At 34.5% G+C, this 15,348-nt stretch overlaps 1 protein-coding gene across 1 annotated transcript in view; it reads right to left on the reverse strand.

Moving 5' to 3' along the window:
* Nucleotides 1-1,003: 1,003 nt before the first annotated feature.
* The window catches only part of zgc:171482 (zinc finger protein), a 125,425-nt gene continuing 111,080 nt past the window's right edge, over nt 1,004-15,348 (reverse strand). The window contains exon 7 of the mRNA XM_051125837.1: nt 1,004-3,524. Coding sequence (XP_050981794.1) covers nt 3,503-3,524 — 22 coding nt within the window. The 3' untranslated portion in view covers nt 1,004-3,502. The remainder of the gene's footprint in view (nt 3,525-15,348) is intronic.

The raw sequence follows: 15,348 nt of genomic DNA on the forward strand, positions 1-15,348 counted from the left end.
GTTCTGTCGTTCTATTGTTGTCATTCTAGCACTCTGTCTGTCTGTCTGTCTATCTATCTATCTATCTATCTATCTATCTGTCTGTCTGTCTGTCTGTCTGTCTGTCTACCTATCATTATGTCTGTTGTTCTGTCAATTATTGTTGTCTACCTGTCATTCAGTCTATCTGTCTTTGTCGTTCTGTCAGTTATTGTTGTCTGTTACTGTCTGTCTATCTGTCATTCTGTCTATCATACTTTGTTGTTCTATGTATCGTTCTGTCTATCTGTCATTCTATTGTTCTATTCATTGTCTGATATTTTATCAATTATTGTTTTGTGTCATTCCATTTATCGTTCTATCTGTCGTTTTGTCTATTTATCAACCTGTCGTTCTATTTATTATCGTTCTATCTGTTTTGTCTATCTATCTATCTGTCTATCTATCTATCTATCTATCTGTCTGTCTATGTCAATTTTTTGTTTTGTCTATATGTCTGTCTATATTCTATCTATCGTTCTGTCATTATGTCTGTTCTATCGATTATTGTTGTCTATCTGTCATTCGGTCTATCCTTCTGTCTCTGTTGTTCTGTCTATTATCATTGTCTGTTTATCTGTCTGTCTACCTGTCGTTCTGTCTATCTATCATACTTTGTTGTAACTATCGTTCTGTCTATCTGTCATTCTATTGTTCTATCTATTCGTTGTCTGATATTCTATCAATTATTGTTTTGTGTCATTCTATTTATCGTTCTGTCTGTCATTTTGTCTGTATTTATCTACCTGTCGTTCTATTTATTATTGTTCTACCTGTTTTGTCTGTCTATCTATCTATCTATCTATCTATCTGTCTGTCTGTCTGTCTGTCTGTCTGTCTACCTATCATTATGTCTGTTCATTATATCTTTTTCTATCAGTTGTTCTATCAAGTTGTCATTAATTCTGTTGCAGCTGGATATAGATTTGTTGATAATATTTTCATGTCACAAAAAATAATACTCAGAAACAGATTTGTAGTTTGAAAGTGAAAATAGTCATTATCAAGTGTATTTACAAATGTGCACAGTACAGACTTCATTTCTCACTATTTCACAGGAAAATCACATTTCTTTCAATTTACATATATGCTTTCATAGTTTGCATTTAATTAGATTTTTTTTCATAATAAATATATTATTTCTAGCCCACAGCATATATTGACCATAAAATATTTTGTAATCCATTTGGAGTTGAAATTGCATTCCATTTCATGGACAGCAAGACTGATATTTGAGTTTACATGAGCAAAAGGCTAAGGACTGAGATGAGGTGAAACAAGAACTAATAGAAATTGAGAAATCTTAACAGCCTGAGTTTGTTCTCAACAATCTACGCCACTTCAAACTTCACAACAAATGAGTCACGCTTTTGTGTCTGTACTGTCCTTTGTCTTGATGCTTTGTGATTCTGAAGTAGCTTTCTGGTATTAATCACACAACCACGACCAAACAGGTTTCTGTAATCCTGAGTCCTTTTATACTGTAGTCAACAGCACTGCAAAAATAATTTTATTAATCAGTGTTTATCTTGTTTTCCAGTAAATACTATATCAAAAGATGCTTTCCAAGTCATTTCATTATGTAAGGATGTTTAGACATTTTCACTGGAAAGCAAGACATCACATACAAATAAGCCATTCAGTAGTCTAGCTCACAGTAAATGACGTGTTATTTCTTTTACGACTTTCAACAGAGACATCATCGGGGTTAAACGTAAATGTATGTCTGTCTTCAAATGGCTGTTAACAGATGTTTTGTAAAAGCCCAAGAGTGTTCAGGATTTCAGTTCAATCGCATATTGATCAGAAAGCAGCACACAGAAATCTTGTCAAGTAGATACTCCACAATAATCATTCTGGACTAGCAGATGAAGGGTGATACTAACAATATTGTTGTGTATCGGTTATTTACAAAAGATTTTTTTGCATTAATTTACCATACCATGTTAAAACAGCTGGCTTGGTCGCTACTGTAATACTCTGATTTGCATAAAGTCACACTATTCTGACCAAGGCCTCATTTATAAAATGTATGATTTGATGCGAAATCCCATGGATATGAAAGTGGAATTTATAAAGGCAGAAACTGATGTGAAAATGTTCACCATCTGATTGATATTTCTCTCTCTCTTTTTCTTTTTTTTCTTTTTTTTGCACTGAATTTTCTGATGACTTTAAGTGATGCAAATGAGTTACTGCCTGAATAAATAAGTGACAACGTTTACATTCACATGCATATTCTGAATTACATTTTTGGACAAATGCTATTAATGTCAGTGTCTTATTTTCAAAAACCCAGAAACAAAAAAGCTATTTTAAAAATCCACTTCCATAAACATTTCAAAAACCTACAGAATAAGAACAGGAGGTTTTAATATGTCAAGTACACATTTTTGTGAAAATATATTTTGAATCAGATGTGCATGTAAACATAGTCAATGAATGAAACATTATCCCACTATAAAAGGATATTTCTGGATTTGCAAAATAAAGCAGGATGTAACATTTTTTATGAATCACAGGAACATTTAGGAACTGTCTTTATAAATGAGGCCTCAGGCCTGTTTTAGTTTAGTAGCTACCATATATTCTAAGATAACAAGAAAAACACTACATTTTTATGCCACATCAGAAAAGCAAAAAAGAGCATTCATACTTAAAACAGCAGGCACTGAGCTCTGGTTTTACAGGCAGTCATTTTGGCATAGATTTAGATAAAGCTCAGAGCCTGGTTCACACATTTACGTCCATGTGAATCATCCATGATTGAGTCAGGGTGAAAAATGCCAACTCTTTGCGTCTGGACTCCTTTATGTTGATGGCATGTTTCGTTTGACATCAGTGTTTAAGCAGCATCACAGCTCTATAGGAATGTTCTGCCCTGTGCGACAATGACTGTGGTGTGAATAAACATGACGTGGGTTTAGTCTGTGGTAACAGTGCTGAAATATTGTTTTCGACCACAGCCGAGAGAGATCTCGCACACAAAGGCAGTTGAATTGGATCCTCGCCGGCAGCATTCACACACAAGTCAGACACGTATTCGACAAATCACTGGAAAAAGGTTGATGGTCTCTTTCTGGCATGCCAAAGCCAACAACCAAAGCAGCGATGTCTCGTTTGAAGAGCAGAGAAAATGACAGACCACTGCATACGAGAGTTTGAAAGGCAAAAATAAAAGTAGCAGGACCGTTGCATGTCTGTTCAGGCTGGTGCGCTCGTGTTACTTGATGAATATCGCTGGATTGATCATAGACATCCTTTTACTTTACGCTCATAGAAGAATGGACGATATACCCAAAGTAGATTGATCTTTTAGCTTTCGATTGTGAATAAAAATATAAAACACTTTACTTCTGAGGAACCTCAGATGTTGTAGGTGAACAATTCCTGTGGCCAAACAAGATGTCTTTTCTTATGAGTTCACAATTAGTTTGTGCAGTTCTGTAAATTCTCCTGTTGCAGCTGCAGTATTTCCAGTTCTTCATTGCTGATGCTGTTTTAAACTGAAAAAGAAAAGAAACAATAATCAATAATTATATCTCATTTAACTTTAGCACATTTCAGTAGCATTTCCTGTTTATAAAAATATTTTTCCCAGTTACAAATAACTTTCCAGTTAGTTTTTGTTTTGATTAATTTTGTTTGGTTTTGGTTTGGGTAGTTTTTTTGTTTGTTTGTTTTTATTATTTCTGGTCTTGTTTTGCTTTTAGGTTTTTTGGTCTTTTGTTTTAAAGGATTAGCTCACTTCAAGAAAAAAAAAAATTCTGATAATTTACTCACCCCTATGTCATCTAAGATGTTTATGTCGTTCTTCAGTCGAAAACAAATTAAGGTTTTTGAAGAAAACATTCCAGGATTTTTCTCCATATAATGGACTTCAATGGGAGCCAATGGGTTGACGGTACAAATTGCAGTTTCAGCTTCAAACCTACTTTCACCTATGCCATGCGTTACCTTTCCAACGTTACTACATAATGCGTGAAGTCAAGCTAGTGCAAGATGAGCATTTGTGGTTAAAAAGTTTGTACATTTTTATTTTTTTTTAGAAAATGACAGATTGTTTTTCTAGACAAGACCTTTATTCCTCGGCTGGGATCATGTAGAGCCCTTTGAAGCTGCATTGAAACTGCAATTTAGACCTTCAACCCATTGGCTCCCACTGAAGTGTAATACATGGGGAAAAAAAATCCTGTAATGTTTTTCCTTAAAAACCTATTGTCTTTTTGACTTAAAAAATGGGACATGGGAATGAGTAAATTGTCAGGAATTTCTTATTCTGGAAGTGAACAAATCCTTTAATGCAGTGACTATCAATTCTCTTTATGCATGTAGATGTATTTATTTATTTAGTAGAGTGAAATTGTTAAAGCAATTTTAATAGCACTAATAGCTATAATGACATTAATATGTAGAAAACATGCAATAATGTAAAAATGTATTACAACCTCAAGTAGTTTAGTCTTTTTGTTTAAAGGCTATGGAAAGTATTTTTGCAGAAGAATCACTAGTAACTACTTTAAATTGTGTGGCTTGTAGCTTGACTTTCGAATCTTCCCTAATTCTGTCTATGATTATAGACATAACGCTGAAGCAGCAGGTTTTGTTCAATACACATTTGTTGAAGCTTTTATGCAACTTTCTGACTCTAAAGTTGCATAAAATCGATGCAAATGCAGCAGGATTAGAGGTAGAAATATTGGGATTTTTCTTTTAATTTCCATCTTGACAGTGAAAAAAAAAAATCCTCCATAAAATGCCTTCATTTGAAACTCAGTAAAACCTGCCAAGCTTGAGAAGAGAGTGTGAGATTGTTTCAGGATAGATATTTCTTGGCTTGCATGTAATGACACGGTGTAAATATTTACTCTCATCTATCTAATCCATCACAGAAGATAAACTGTTCCAATGAATATTTCCCGCTCTTTCTTCAAACATCAATTTGCACGCACAGAGGCACCTCAGGAGAAATGCACGAGACTAATTCTTCCCACCAGGGCTGTCGGTATTAAAATCCAGAGCCTCGGTTGAGTCCTCAAGCCTGTAACAGTGACACAGCTGAACACCTGGGGAAACTACAGTCTCCAGGGAGGTCATTCTCAGCACCCTTGCCCAAACAAGCCTGGAAATAAATCTGCTCATCTGCTAGTTTGCCTGCAGAATAACCTTCCCAAACCTGGAGTCTGGCAATCCCACCAGTCTTATAATCCTTATCTGAGTCGTGCTGCAGAAAACTGACTGAAAATGCAGTAGGGAATGAATTGCGCACGCTGATAACGTTGTTTATTTGCATGCGCTGTTTTAGCACCTGATTGACTAAAGAGATTATGCAAATCAGGTAATTGTGCAAACACACCCACAAAATAAATGCTGATAGCATTTTTTCTGTCAGTAATAATGTGTAACAATAGTACCATTAGCTTGTCACTATGGCAGAACCTGCAGATGTACACATTTGCACTTTATCTGTACCTCTAAAAGGTGTAAATTAGTGTAAGTACTAACCCAGTGTTTACAAAGCGAATGTGCAAAGAAATTCAAATGCCCTTCACAAAAAAAAGGTAAAACAACAATGGCAGACGATTGTGAAGTTGGAGGAAAAAATGAGATGGAGTTTTTCACCCTACCCAACATTTTTGAACTGAAGTACACAAAGAACTAACAGCATGTGACCTTTCCAATATGATTATGTAATGCGTGAAGTCACGCATGCACATCGCTGAGCTAGTGCAAGACAAGCATTTGTGGTTTAAAAAGTATATACAGGTGCAGTCAAAGTTATTCAGCCCCCTTGACCTACAAGACGTTTTGCTGTGGAGAGCAACATTTTCTGAAAACAATTCAACAAAGGAATCAGTAAACTATTAGAGAAAATTTATTACACATTTGAGTGATTCTGAGCATGTAACATTGATGAATCATGATAAAATTCTAATTCAAATTCTAAATGTTTATGTTCAAAAATATTAAACCCCCAAAAGTAAATTTTTGTGCAGAATCTTTTTTTAAAACACTGCTTGGAAGTGCTTAGACGCTTCTGTCACCTCTCTACGGAAATCTTGACTCATTCCTCGCCTGAATAAGCTTTCAGATCACTGATAATCTTTGGTTTTCACTTTCCAACTGCTTTCTTCAAATTCAACCAAATATTTTCAATAAGAATTAAATCTTGAGACTGAACAAGCCACTCAAGAACATTCTATGACTGATCCCTGAACCAAACATAAGTAGATTTGGATGTTTACTTGGGATGATTGTCCTGCAACAAAGTCCATTGATCATAAGCTTCAGTTTTTGAACCAAAGGCATCACAATTCCTGTCAAATTTGCCCAATACTTAAAAGAATCCATGATGTCCTTCATACGGTCATGTTTTCCACTTCCTGCTACAGTAAAACAACCCTGTAACAGGACTGATCCATCTCCAAGTTTGATGATATAGATGGTGTTCTTCTGCTTATAAGCGTTGCGTTTTTGCACCAGACATACTGCTGATTAAGTGGGTCCAAAAAGTTCCAGTTTGGAACTCCATCACTCCATAAAACATTCTTTCAGAACTACACAGGTCTATTCAAATAAATTTTAGCATGTTCAAATTGGACTTTTTGTTCTTCTTGGTCAAGAGTGGTATTCAGCAAGATGCCTCAACATGAAAGCCATACTTGTCTAGTGTTCATCTTATACACTGCATTGAAATGTTTTTCCTTCTTTCGTCGGGTCATTATGCAAGTCTTTGGCTGTACGTTGAAGGTTTTTCTCAGTTGTTCTGATGTTTTAAATCAAACATTTTATAAAATCAAACATTTTATGATATTACGCTTTTTTGTTCAACACCCTCAAAGGTTTTCTGGTACAACACACTTTAAACTAAGGCATAAGGTGGCCAGCTGTGTCTCTAGGAACTTCTAATGAACTTCTTGGAAATCTACATATAGCCTTAAACCTTCTAAAGTAATACAATTATTTCTTCTCAATGGCTTTTGTGAGAGCTCTGTTGACTTTGTCATATTAGCTACTCAACTTCAGCACATGCATGGGCTAAATGTATGTATATGTAACAGCCCAAGCTAATTCTGTTTCCTAACAGAGTTTCTGAAGGTTTAATTGTGTCTTAAAGGGGTCATCGGATGCCCATTTTCCACAAGTTGATATGGTTCTTAAGGGTCTTAATGAAGAGTCTATGATATACTTTGGTTAAAAATTCTCAATGGTAGTGTGAAACAACAACCTTTTTACCTTGCCAAAATCAGCTCTGCAAAAATTATCCCATTTTGGTCGAGGCTGCTTTAAATGTAAATGAGCTCTGCTTGCCCCGCCCCTCTCTTCTCTCTGTGGAGTGATGAGCCTGTTTACTTTAGCCGCATTTAGCCGCGTTTAGCTGCTAAGCTTTCTAACTAGCACATTATTGGGAAAGGCGATCGCAAAGATTCATAAAATCATGAAGGGTGGACTGTGACAACTGATCTGAGGTAAGATGCTCACGTCAATCAAGTATCGTGGGAGTGGCCTCTGTGGGTGTGACGCCACAATGACAGGCATCTGAGAATGGCTCGATTTAAAAAGGGAATATTATTTTTACAGATGAATTAAAAACCACTGCATGGATTTTTATCATTATAGGGTAGATTTGTACATACACTGCCAACATACATTAATGATCAACATGTAAAAGTGAACTTACATCCGATGACCCCTTTAAGATGCCCCTTTAAGTAAGTTTGTTCCCCACCATACAAATAAGTGACAAAAAAAAACAGTGATGTTGAATAGGGGTTGAATAATTATGACACAGCTATGTAATAAAAAAAAATCCTAGAACTATTACATTATAAATTGATATTATGACTTTTAATTTGCCAGTAATCGGTTATAGATGCAATTTTGATAAAGTCTTTGATCTTTAGAAAAGTTTGTATTTGTAAAGGACTGCAATCTCTGGAAAGTTGAATAATATCGATTGCAACTGTACATTTTTATTTTTATTTGTTTTTAAGAAAATGACTAATCGTTTCACTAGATAAAACTATTATTCCTTGGCTGGGATCATGTAGAACCTTGTAGAACCCATTGAAACTGCAGTTTGGACCTTCAACCCATTGGCTCCCATTGAAGTCCACTATATGGAGAAAAATCCTGGAATGTTTTCCTCAAAAACCTTAATTTTTTTTATGCATTTGTTATGGGCTGATAAAGTATCAGTGCTTGGTTAAGCTGGACTGCGGGTTCCATGTAAATAAGATGCATGAGTTTGGTGTTGAAATACTGCATGCTGAAGTGGTACAACTGTTTAGTCGCCCACAGAGCTCTAAAGAGAATATCAGAGCTGCCATGAGGGAATAGAGTGACTCAGTTCATTGAGCACAATACAGTGAATAAAATTTGCAAAGTTTCGGCCCCATACCTAACCTAGTTTCTTTGATGGCTCATAAACGAAGACCTATCCTCAATCATTCTGACAGAAATACGGATTTTAATAGAGCCAGCAATAAAAAGAACCTCTAACTTTCTGCGCCTCACTCCTCCAGACGTTTATATGCCCCCCCCAACCCCCTTCTTTGGATTCTTTCTTATTTCCTTCCAAACACAGGAAATAATTGTCAAACATCGAAGCTCGGTAAGCCAACGGGAGACCACAGTATAAATGCTTAAGGCAAAGTGGAGAAAGAAAGTTACAAGATAAGTCATTAATTTAACTGAGATTTAACTTCAAAATAGCTGTTTTGTTTTAAAACAATCATTCAGGGAAAAATGACAAATTGCTGAAAACGTACCCACCCTCAGGCTATGCAAGATGTAGATGAGGTTGTTTCTTTAACAGAACAGATCAGGAGAAATTTAGCATTACATCACTTGCTCACCAATGGATCCTCTGCAGTGAATGGGTGCCGTCAGAATGAGAGTCCAGACAGCTGATAAAAACATCACAGTAATCCATAAGTAATCCCCATGACTCCAGGCCATAAGTTAATGTCTTGTGAAGTGAAAAGCTGTGTGTTTGTAAGAAACAAATCCTTAACTTTTTTAGTCGCTTCTGGCTAAAATGTGAGTCTATAATACCTAATATATGTATACATATTGTGACATTTTTATCAGCTCTTTGAACTCTGATGGCACCCATTTAGTGCAGATGATCCATTGGTGAGCAAGTGATGTAATGCTAAATTTCTCCAAATCTGTTCTGATGAAGAAATAAACTCATCTGCCGTTCGAAAGTAAGATGTTGTTTAAAGAAGTCTCTCATGCCCATCAAAGTTCCATTTATTTACAGAATACAGAATTTTTTAAAAATATTATTGCAATTTAAAATAAGTTTTTTATTTACATATACTTTAAAATATAATTTATTTCTGTGATGCAAAGCTGAAATTTTATCAGCCATTACTCCAGTCTTCAGTCCAAAATCCTTTAGAAATCATTTTAATACACTGATTTATTATCACTGTTGAAACCAGTTGTGATGTTTAATACTTTTTTGGAACCTGTGATCATACTTTCAGGATTCTTTGATGAATAAATAGTTAAAAAGAAGAGCATTTATTCAAAATAGAAATCTTTTTTAACAATATAAGTCTTTGATATAACTTATCATCAATTTAACACATCATTGCTGAATAGTAAATGTATAATGAATAATAAGTTTTAATTTCTTTCAAAGAAAGAAATTTAAAATTGCAATAATATTTCACAATGTTACTGTTTTTTTTTCCATCAAATAAACACAGCCTTGATAAGCAAAAAAGGCTCCTTTACAAAATACATTAAACTTTACTTACTGATCCCAAACTTTTAACAGCAATGTACGTCTTGGATGGTTTGACGGCATGTTAATTTTCAGCAAATTTTCATCTTTAGGTAAACTATTCCTTTAACGTGTTTCAAAATGCAATTTATTCCTGTGACAGCAAAGCTGTTTAACATGCCTGCGAGTTATTACTACAATCTAGATCTGCAGATATTTTCAAAACACTGGTGTGTCTTAACCAGAAATGCAGTAGCACATGTTTGTATGGTGTGGATGTTCTCCCTGTGTGTGTGGTCACGGATTCTGCTGTGTTTAGTTACAGAGACAGCCGTCACCTTGGAAACTGTGCCAACCCTGACATCCCAGGTGAAGGGGAACTGCCATCACAATCAGCCATTGCCAAAATGAGTCAGAGGTGTTTGTATGTGAGGGCGCCAGAGGGGTCACGATCCTCTTGTATCCGCTCCAGTCCGCTGGAGTGACAGCAGAAGAAAGAGGAACTGACATCAGCCTTCCCCTTCAGCGTCGCTGTGAGGCCAGACTCGCTTTGGACTCTCTCAGGTCCCTATTTACATGAGCTTTAAAAAAAAAACTCTGTCAGCTGTTGACTCATCTCTTGAGATCCTGGTGAAGTATCGGTGTGCCTTTGGTTTCTTTTCTCTGTCTTTGGCTGAGGTTGGACAGCTCGCTGGCCTGCAGAAGAACTCGCTTCATCTTAAGGCCCATGACATATTGGCAAGGTTTTGAGACTGTGCAGACAGCTTTTTTAGGTGAACAGGGGCCATTTTTAGTTCAGTAATCTGTATATCATTGAAATCCATGTATCTGTGTGGTAGTGATGGACTGTGGTATATCAAACTCTTTTATATTACTCTAAATTACAATCATCAACGCACATATTCCTGTTTAATGATAACATAAATCTGCTGAAGGTGTAATTATTTGCAGAGTTTTCTGTTTAATCACGATTATTGCACATAACATTGTAACTTATTTAAAAGTGTTTGCTGTCACTTTCGATCAATTTAATGCATTCTTGCTGAACAATAGTATTTCTATCATGACAACTCTTGGAAGATTTTAGCATGGTAATGGATATGACAATGTTAGTGTATTGGTCTTGGCAGAATAGATCTGCTGCACTGCTGAATTTCAGATGCTGTTGGTTATTGCTGCTGTTGCTGCAAAGCAAGTACTGGAACTTGCTACTGCCAATATATGTGACCCTAGACCACAAAACCAGTCTTAAGTCGCTGGGGTATATTTGTAGCAATAGCCAAAAATACATTGTGTGGGTCAAAATGATTGATTTTTATTTTATGCCAAAAATCATTAGAAAATTAAGTAAAGATCATGTTCCATGAAGATGTTTTGTAAATCTCCTACTGTAAATATATCAAAACGTAATTTTTGATTCGTAATATGCATTGTTACGAACTTCATTTGGACAACTTTAAAGGCAGTTTTCTCAATATTTAGATTTTTTGGCACCCTCAGATTCCATATATTAAAATAGTTGTATCTTGGCCAAATATATCATAACATACCATCATACATTGATCCCCTATCATAACATACCATACATTAATGGAAAGCTTATTTATTCAGCTTTCAGATGATGTATTGATACCAATTGTGAAAAATTGACCCTTATGACTGGTTTTGTGGTCCAGGGTCACATATATACGCTGATATGGTGCTGTGAGTATTTAAGACATACTGCTGCTGCACAAATAGCATATTATAACCTGTAGCAGATCTAACTTGGCATTTATTTTAGAAAAAAAGGGACTATAGTATATTAAACTCTTTCGTATTACTGAAAATTACAATCATCAACATGCACATTTCCTTTTAATAATGCAAATCTGTCTGTTGAAGTTGTAATTACAGTTTTCCACTTAATCACGATTAATTGCACATAACATTGAAATGTATAATCATAAATATATTTAGCTTTACATAACACACTGAATCCCCAAATGAATGTAGATTTAGCCTAAAAGAATTGTAATAATAACCTTCATTTACTATTTATCTTAAAAAATATTTATTAAATTATTTAAAAAATATTCATCAGAAATTAATAAAAATACTTAAAATATTGTCTTAAATTATTGATAAATTAATATTGTTGAATGCCATCGTTTTCAAAAAAAAAAAAGTATATTTTAAAATGTATTTTATTCCTGTGATATACACCTGGATTTTCAGCATTATTTATTCCAGTCTTCAGTATCACATGATCATATCACATGATCACAATTAATTGCACATAACATTTAAAATGTATAATCATACATATATTTAGCTTTACAAATACATGCATATACATTAAAACACTGAATTCCCAAATGAATGTAATAAAAGAATTTTTAATAATTACCTTCATTTACTATTTATCTTAAAAAAATATTTATTAGAAATTAATAAAAATACTTAAAATATTATCTTAAATTATTTATTAATTAATATTGTTGAATGCCATCATTTTCAAAAAAAAAAACAAAACAAAAAACCAACCAAACAAACAAACAAACAAAACACTAAAAGCACTAATTTTAAATTTTTACTTTGGAATTTAAACAGTTAAAAATAACTATTTAGGGCCCGAGCACTGCAGTGCGAGGACCCTATTGGAATTGCTCCATTTATGTTTTATTATTATTTTAGTTTTTTTAAAAATCTAATTTATTCCTGTGATATAGAGCTGACTTTTCAGCATTCTTGCTGCACAAATAGCATATAATAACCCGTAGGCCTAGTATATTAAAGGATTACATTTTACATGACTAAAGATTATTAAAGAACTATATTGATCTCTTTCATATCACTGTAAATTACAATCATCAACATGCATATTTCCATTAAACATGCAAATCTGTGTGTTCAAGGTATAATTACAGTTTTATGATTAATCACGATTAATTGCACATAACATTATATTAAATTATTGATATATTAAAATTGTTGAATACCATCATATTAAAAAAAAAACTGATTTTAACTTTTTACTTTGGAATTTAAACACACACACACACACACACACACATATAATATATATATATATATATATATATATATATATATATATATATATATATATGTATATCTCAGTCTTATATGCGCTCAAGAAATACTTTATTATCATTACTATTATTAATGTTGAAAACAGAATGACTGAAAACAAGTGATACATTTCTGCAGGATGCTTTGATGGATAGAAAGTTCAAAAGAACAGAATTGATCAATATATAATGTATAATTTAAATGTCTGTAGTGTCACTTTTGATAGGTTTAATGTGTCCTTACAGTATTTATTTAAAAATGGAAAAAGAAATCTAAAGACAACAACAACAAACAACGACAAAAAAAGGCATTTAGGGACAGTCCACTAAAAATGATGCTCCATTATGCAGTCTCAGAATGACTTCTCTTGATTTATATGGCATTCTCATTGCACAAAAAGTGACCAGTTTGACCTTGGTCAATACTGAATTTATTGACGTGTGGGCACAGGGACAAAAGTTTGAAAGTAATTTGAGAGGAATCTTACTGCACCATTTAGCATCTCAAATTATAGTTTATCCTTCATGCTTGTCTACCAGCACATATTTTTAAGTGCAACATGCTGGGAAGAAAGGAAAACAAAAACCCTGAGGAGGGCCCGTGTGAGCTGGACCACTTTAGCTTATTTTCCTCTGTCTTCCCCTGAAGTGAAAGATCTAGGCGATGATGATGAGTGCAGAGTTGCACAACTGCCAAAAGGCAATATCATGGAAGGCAATATGACGCTACTTCTGTTAGATGCTTCCCTTGGGTTGACAGCACTATGTTTGCGAGAATGCATTGTGCCTCAGAAAAAAAAAAAAAAAAGCCAGTTCAGCCTTGACCAGAGTGGCACAGACAAATAAAGAGACCCATATAGCCTAAATAATAGGTTTAGTGTATCTTTATTATACACTACCTGTCAAGGTACTACTAAAAAGTTTTTCTATGGAGTCTTGAAACATACTGCACCATTTAGCATCTCAGAAGAGTCATTTCAGCTCATGTTCATCCTATAACGTGAACAATCCAGGCGATTACCGAAAGACAATATCAAGGAATGCAATATATGATGGTACTTCTGTTAGATCCCTCCCTGGTGAGCACTAACACACACACACTCACTCTCGTTTAAAGTGTATTTACACACTAGGCTTAACAAGGTGTGAAATCCTGCATTATTGCTCAGCATCTTGAGGAATCTTTTTCGTAATCACACTGAAAAGAACCACTTCTATTATCCAGTGTTCTCATAAACGAACTCATGCATCATGAGTAAATGATGAAACTAAAGGAATTTGAGTTGAACTGTTTGTTAATGTGGCTCGAATCCATTATGAGGTTAGGAAGCACTCATCTCTCCATTACAAAACTGAAATATGCCAGCGTTTATAGCAATATTAAGAAGCATAATTCAGGACAAATAAGTCCTAACTTGGGTTTCACTAAGTGGGGTTTAAGAGGCACAATTCCAAGAGAGTTAAAGAGCTCTGTGAAGCTATTTTTAAAGATTTAACTATGCTTTAGCATTATGAGTGCTAGTGATGTATGCGAGTTTAAAAATGATGATCTGCACTCATTGCTCAGATATTGTTCTACTAAAAACAACTTGTCTGTATCTCAAAGCTTTACAAGTTTTGCAAGACTTCTAAGATGCAACTGGAAAGGTTGAAAGAGCTAAAATAGAAAACAACAGTATTTATTTGAAACTGATTTTTTTCTGTAAAAGTCTTTAATGTCAGTTTTGATCAACTGAATGCATCCTTGCTCAATAATACAGTAACATTAGCAACTTGTCTTTAAAGGTGTAATTTTTTTTGACTGTACTTAAAGGAGAAGTCCACTTCCAAAACAAAGATTCACATATAATGTACTCACCCCCTTGTCATCTAAGATGTTTGTGTCTTTCTTTCTTCAGTCGTAAAGAAATTTTTTTGATTGAAAACATTTCAGGATTTTGTAATGGACTGCTATGGTGCCTCGATTTTAAATTTCCAAAATGCAGTTTAAATGCAGCTTCAAACGATCCCAAATGCGGTTGTAAACGAGTCCAACCGAGGAAGAAGGGTCTTATCTAGTGAAACGATTGGTTATTTTCATTTAAAAATACAATTAAAGTATTTTTTTGTAGAAACATACTTGTTTCTACCAAAAAAACAAAAACAAAACAATGCTGCAGCCACTTATTCAACTTTGAAATGTGTATTTTATGTCTGTGTGATTCTGCCCACTGCTAATTTACTCAATAGTATTTTGCCAATCAGGGTTGCCAGTTGGCGGAAAAAGACAGCGCACTGCAGCCATAAAAGGCAACAAACTGGGGCAGAAATTGCAGATTCTACCCTACCTAAAAAATGTTGGCATCCATCTAAATGCAGATAAATCAACTCATGAACTTAGTGTAAGGCTTGTTGCCTTCCACTGTCAATAGCATTCGTTCCTGTTGCGTATCCTCAATCTGGCAACCCGTGTGAATGTAGAGTCTGAATAGGGATTTATATAGAAATTTAGCAAATATTTTCTACATAAAAAGCCTTGGC

This window comes from Labeo rohita, chromosome 13 (assembly GCF_022985175.1).
Source record: "Labeo rohita strain BAU-BD-2019 chromosome 13, IGBB_LRoh.1.0, whole genome shotgun sequence".
Lineage (NCBI taxonomy): Eukaryota > Metazoa > Chordata > Actinopteri > Cypriniformes > Cyprinidae > Labeo > Labeo rohita.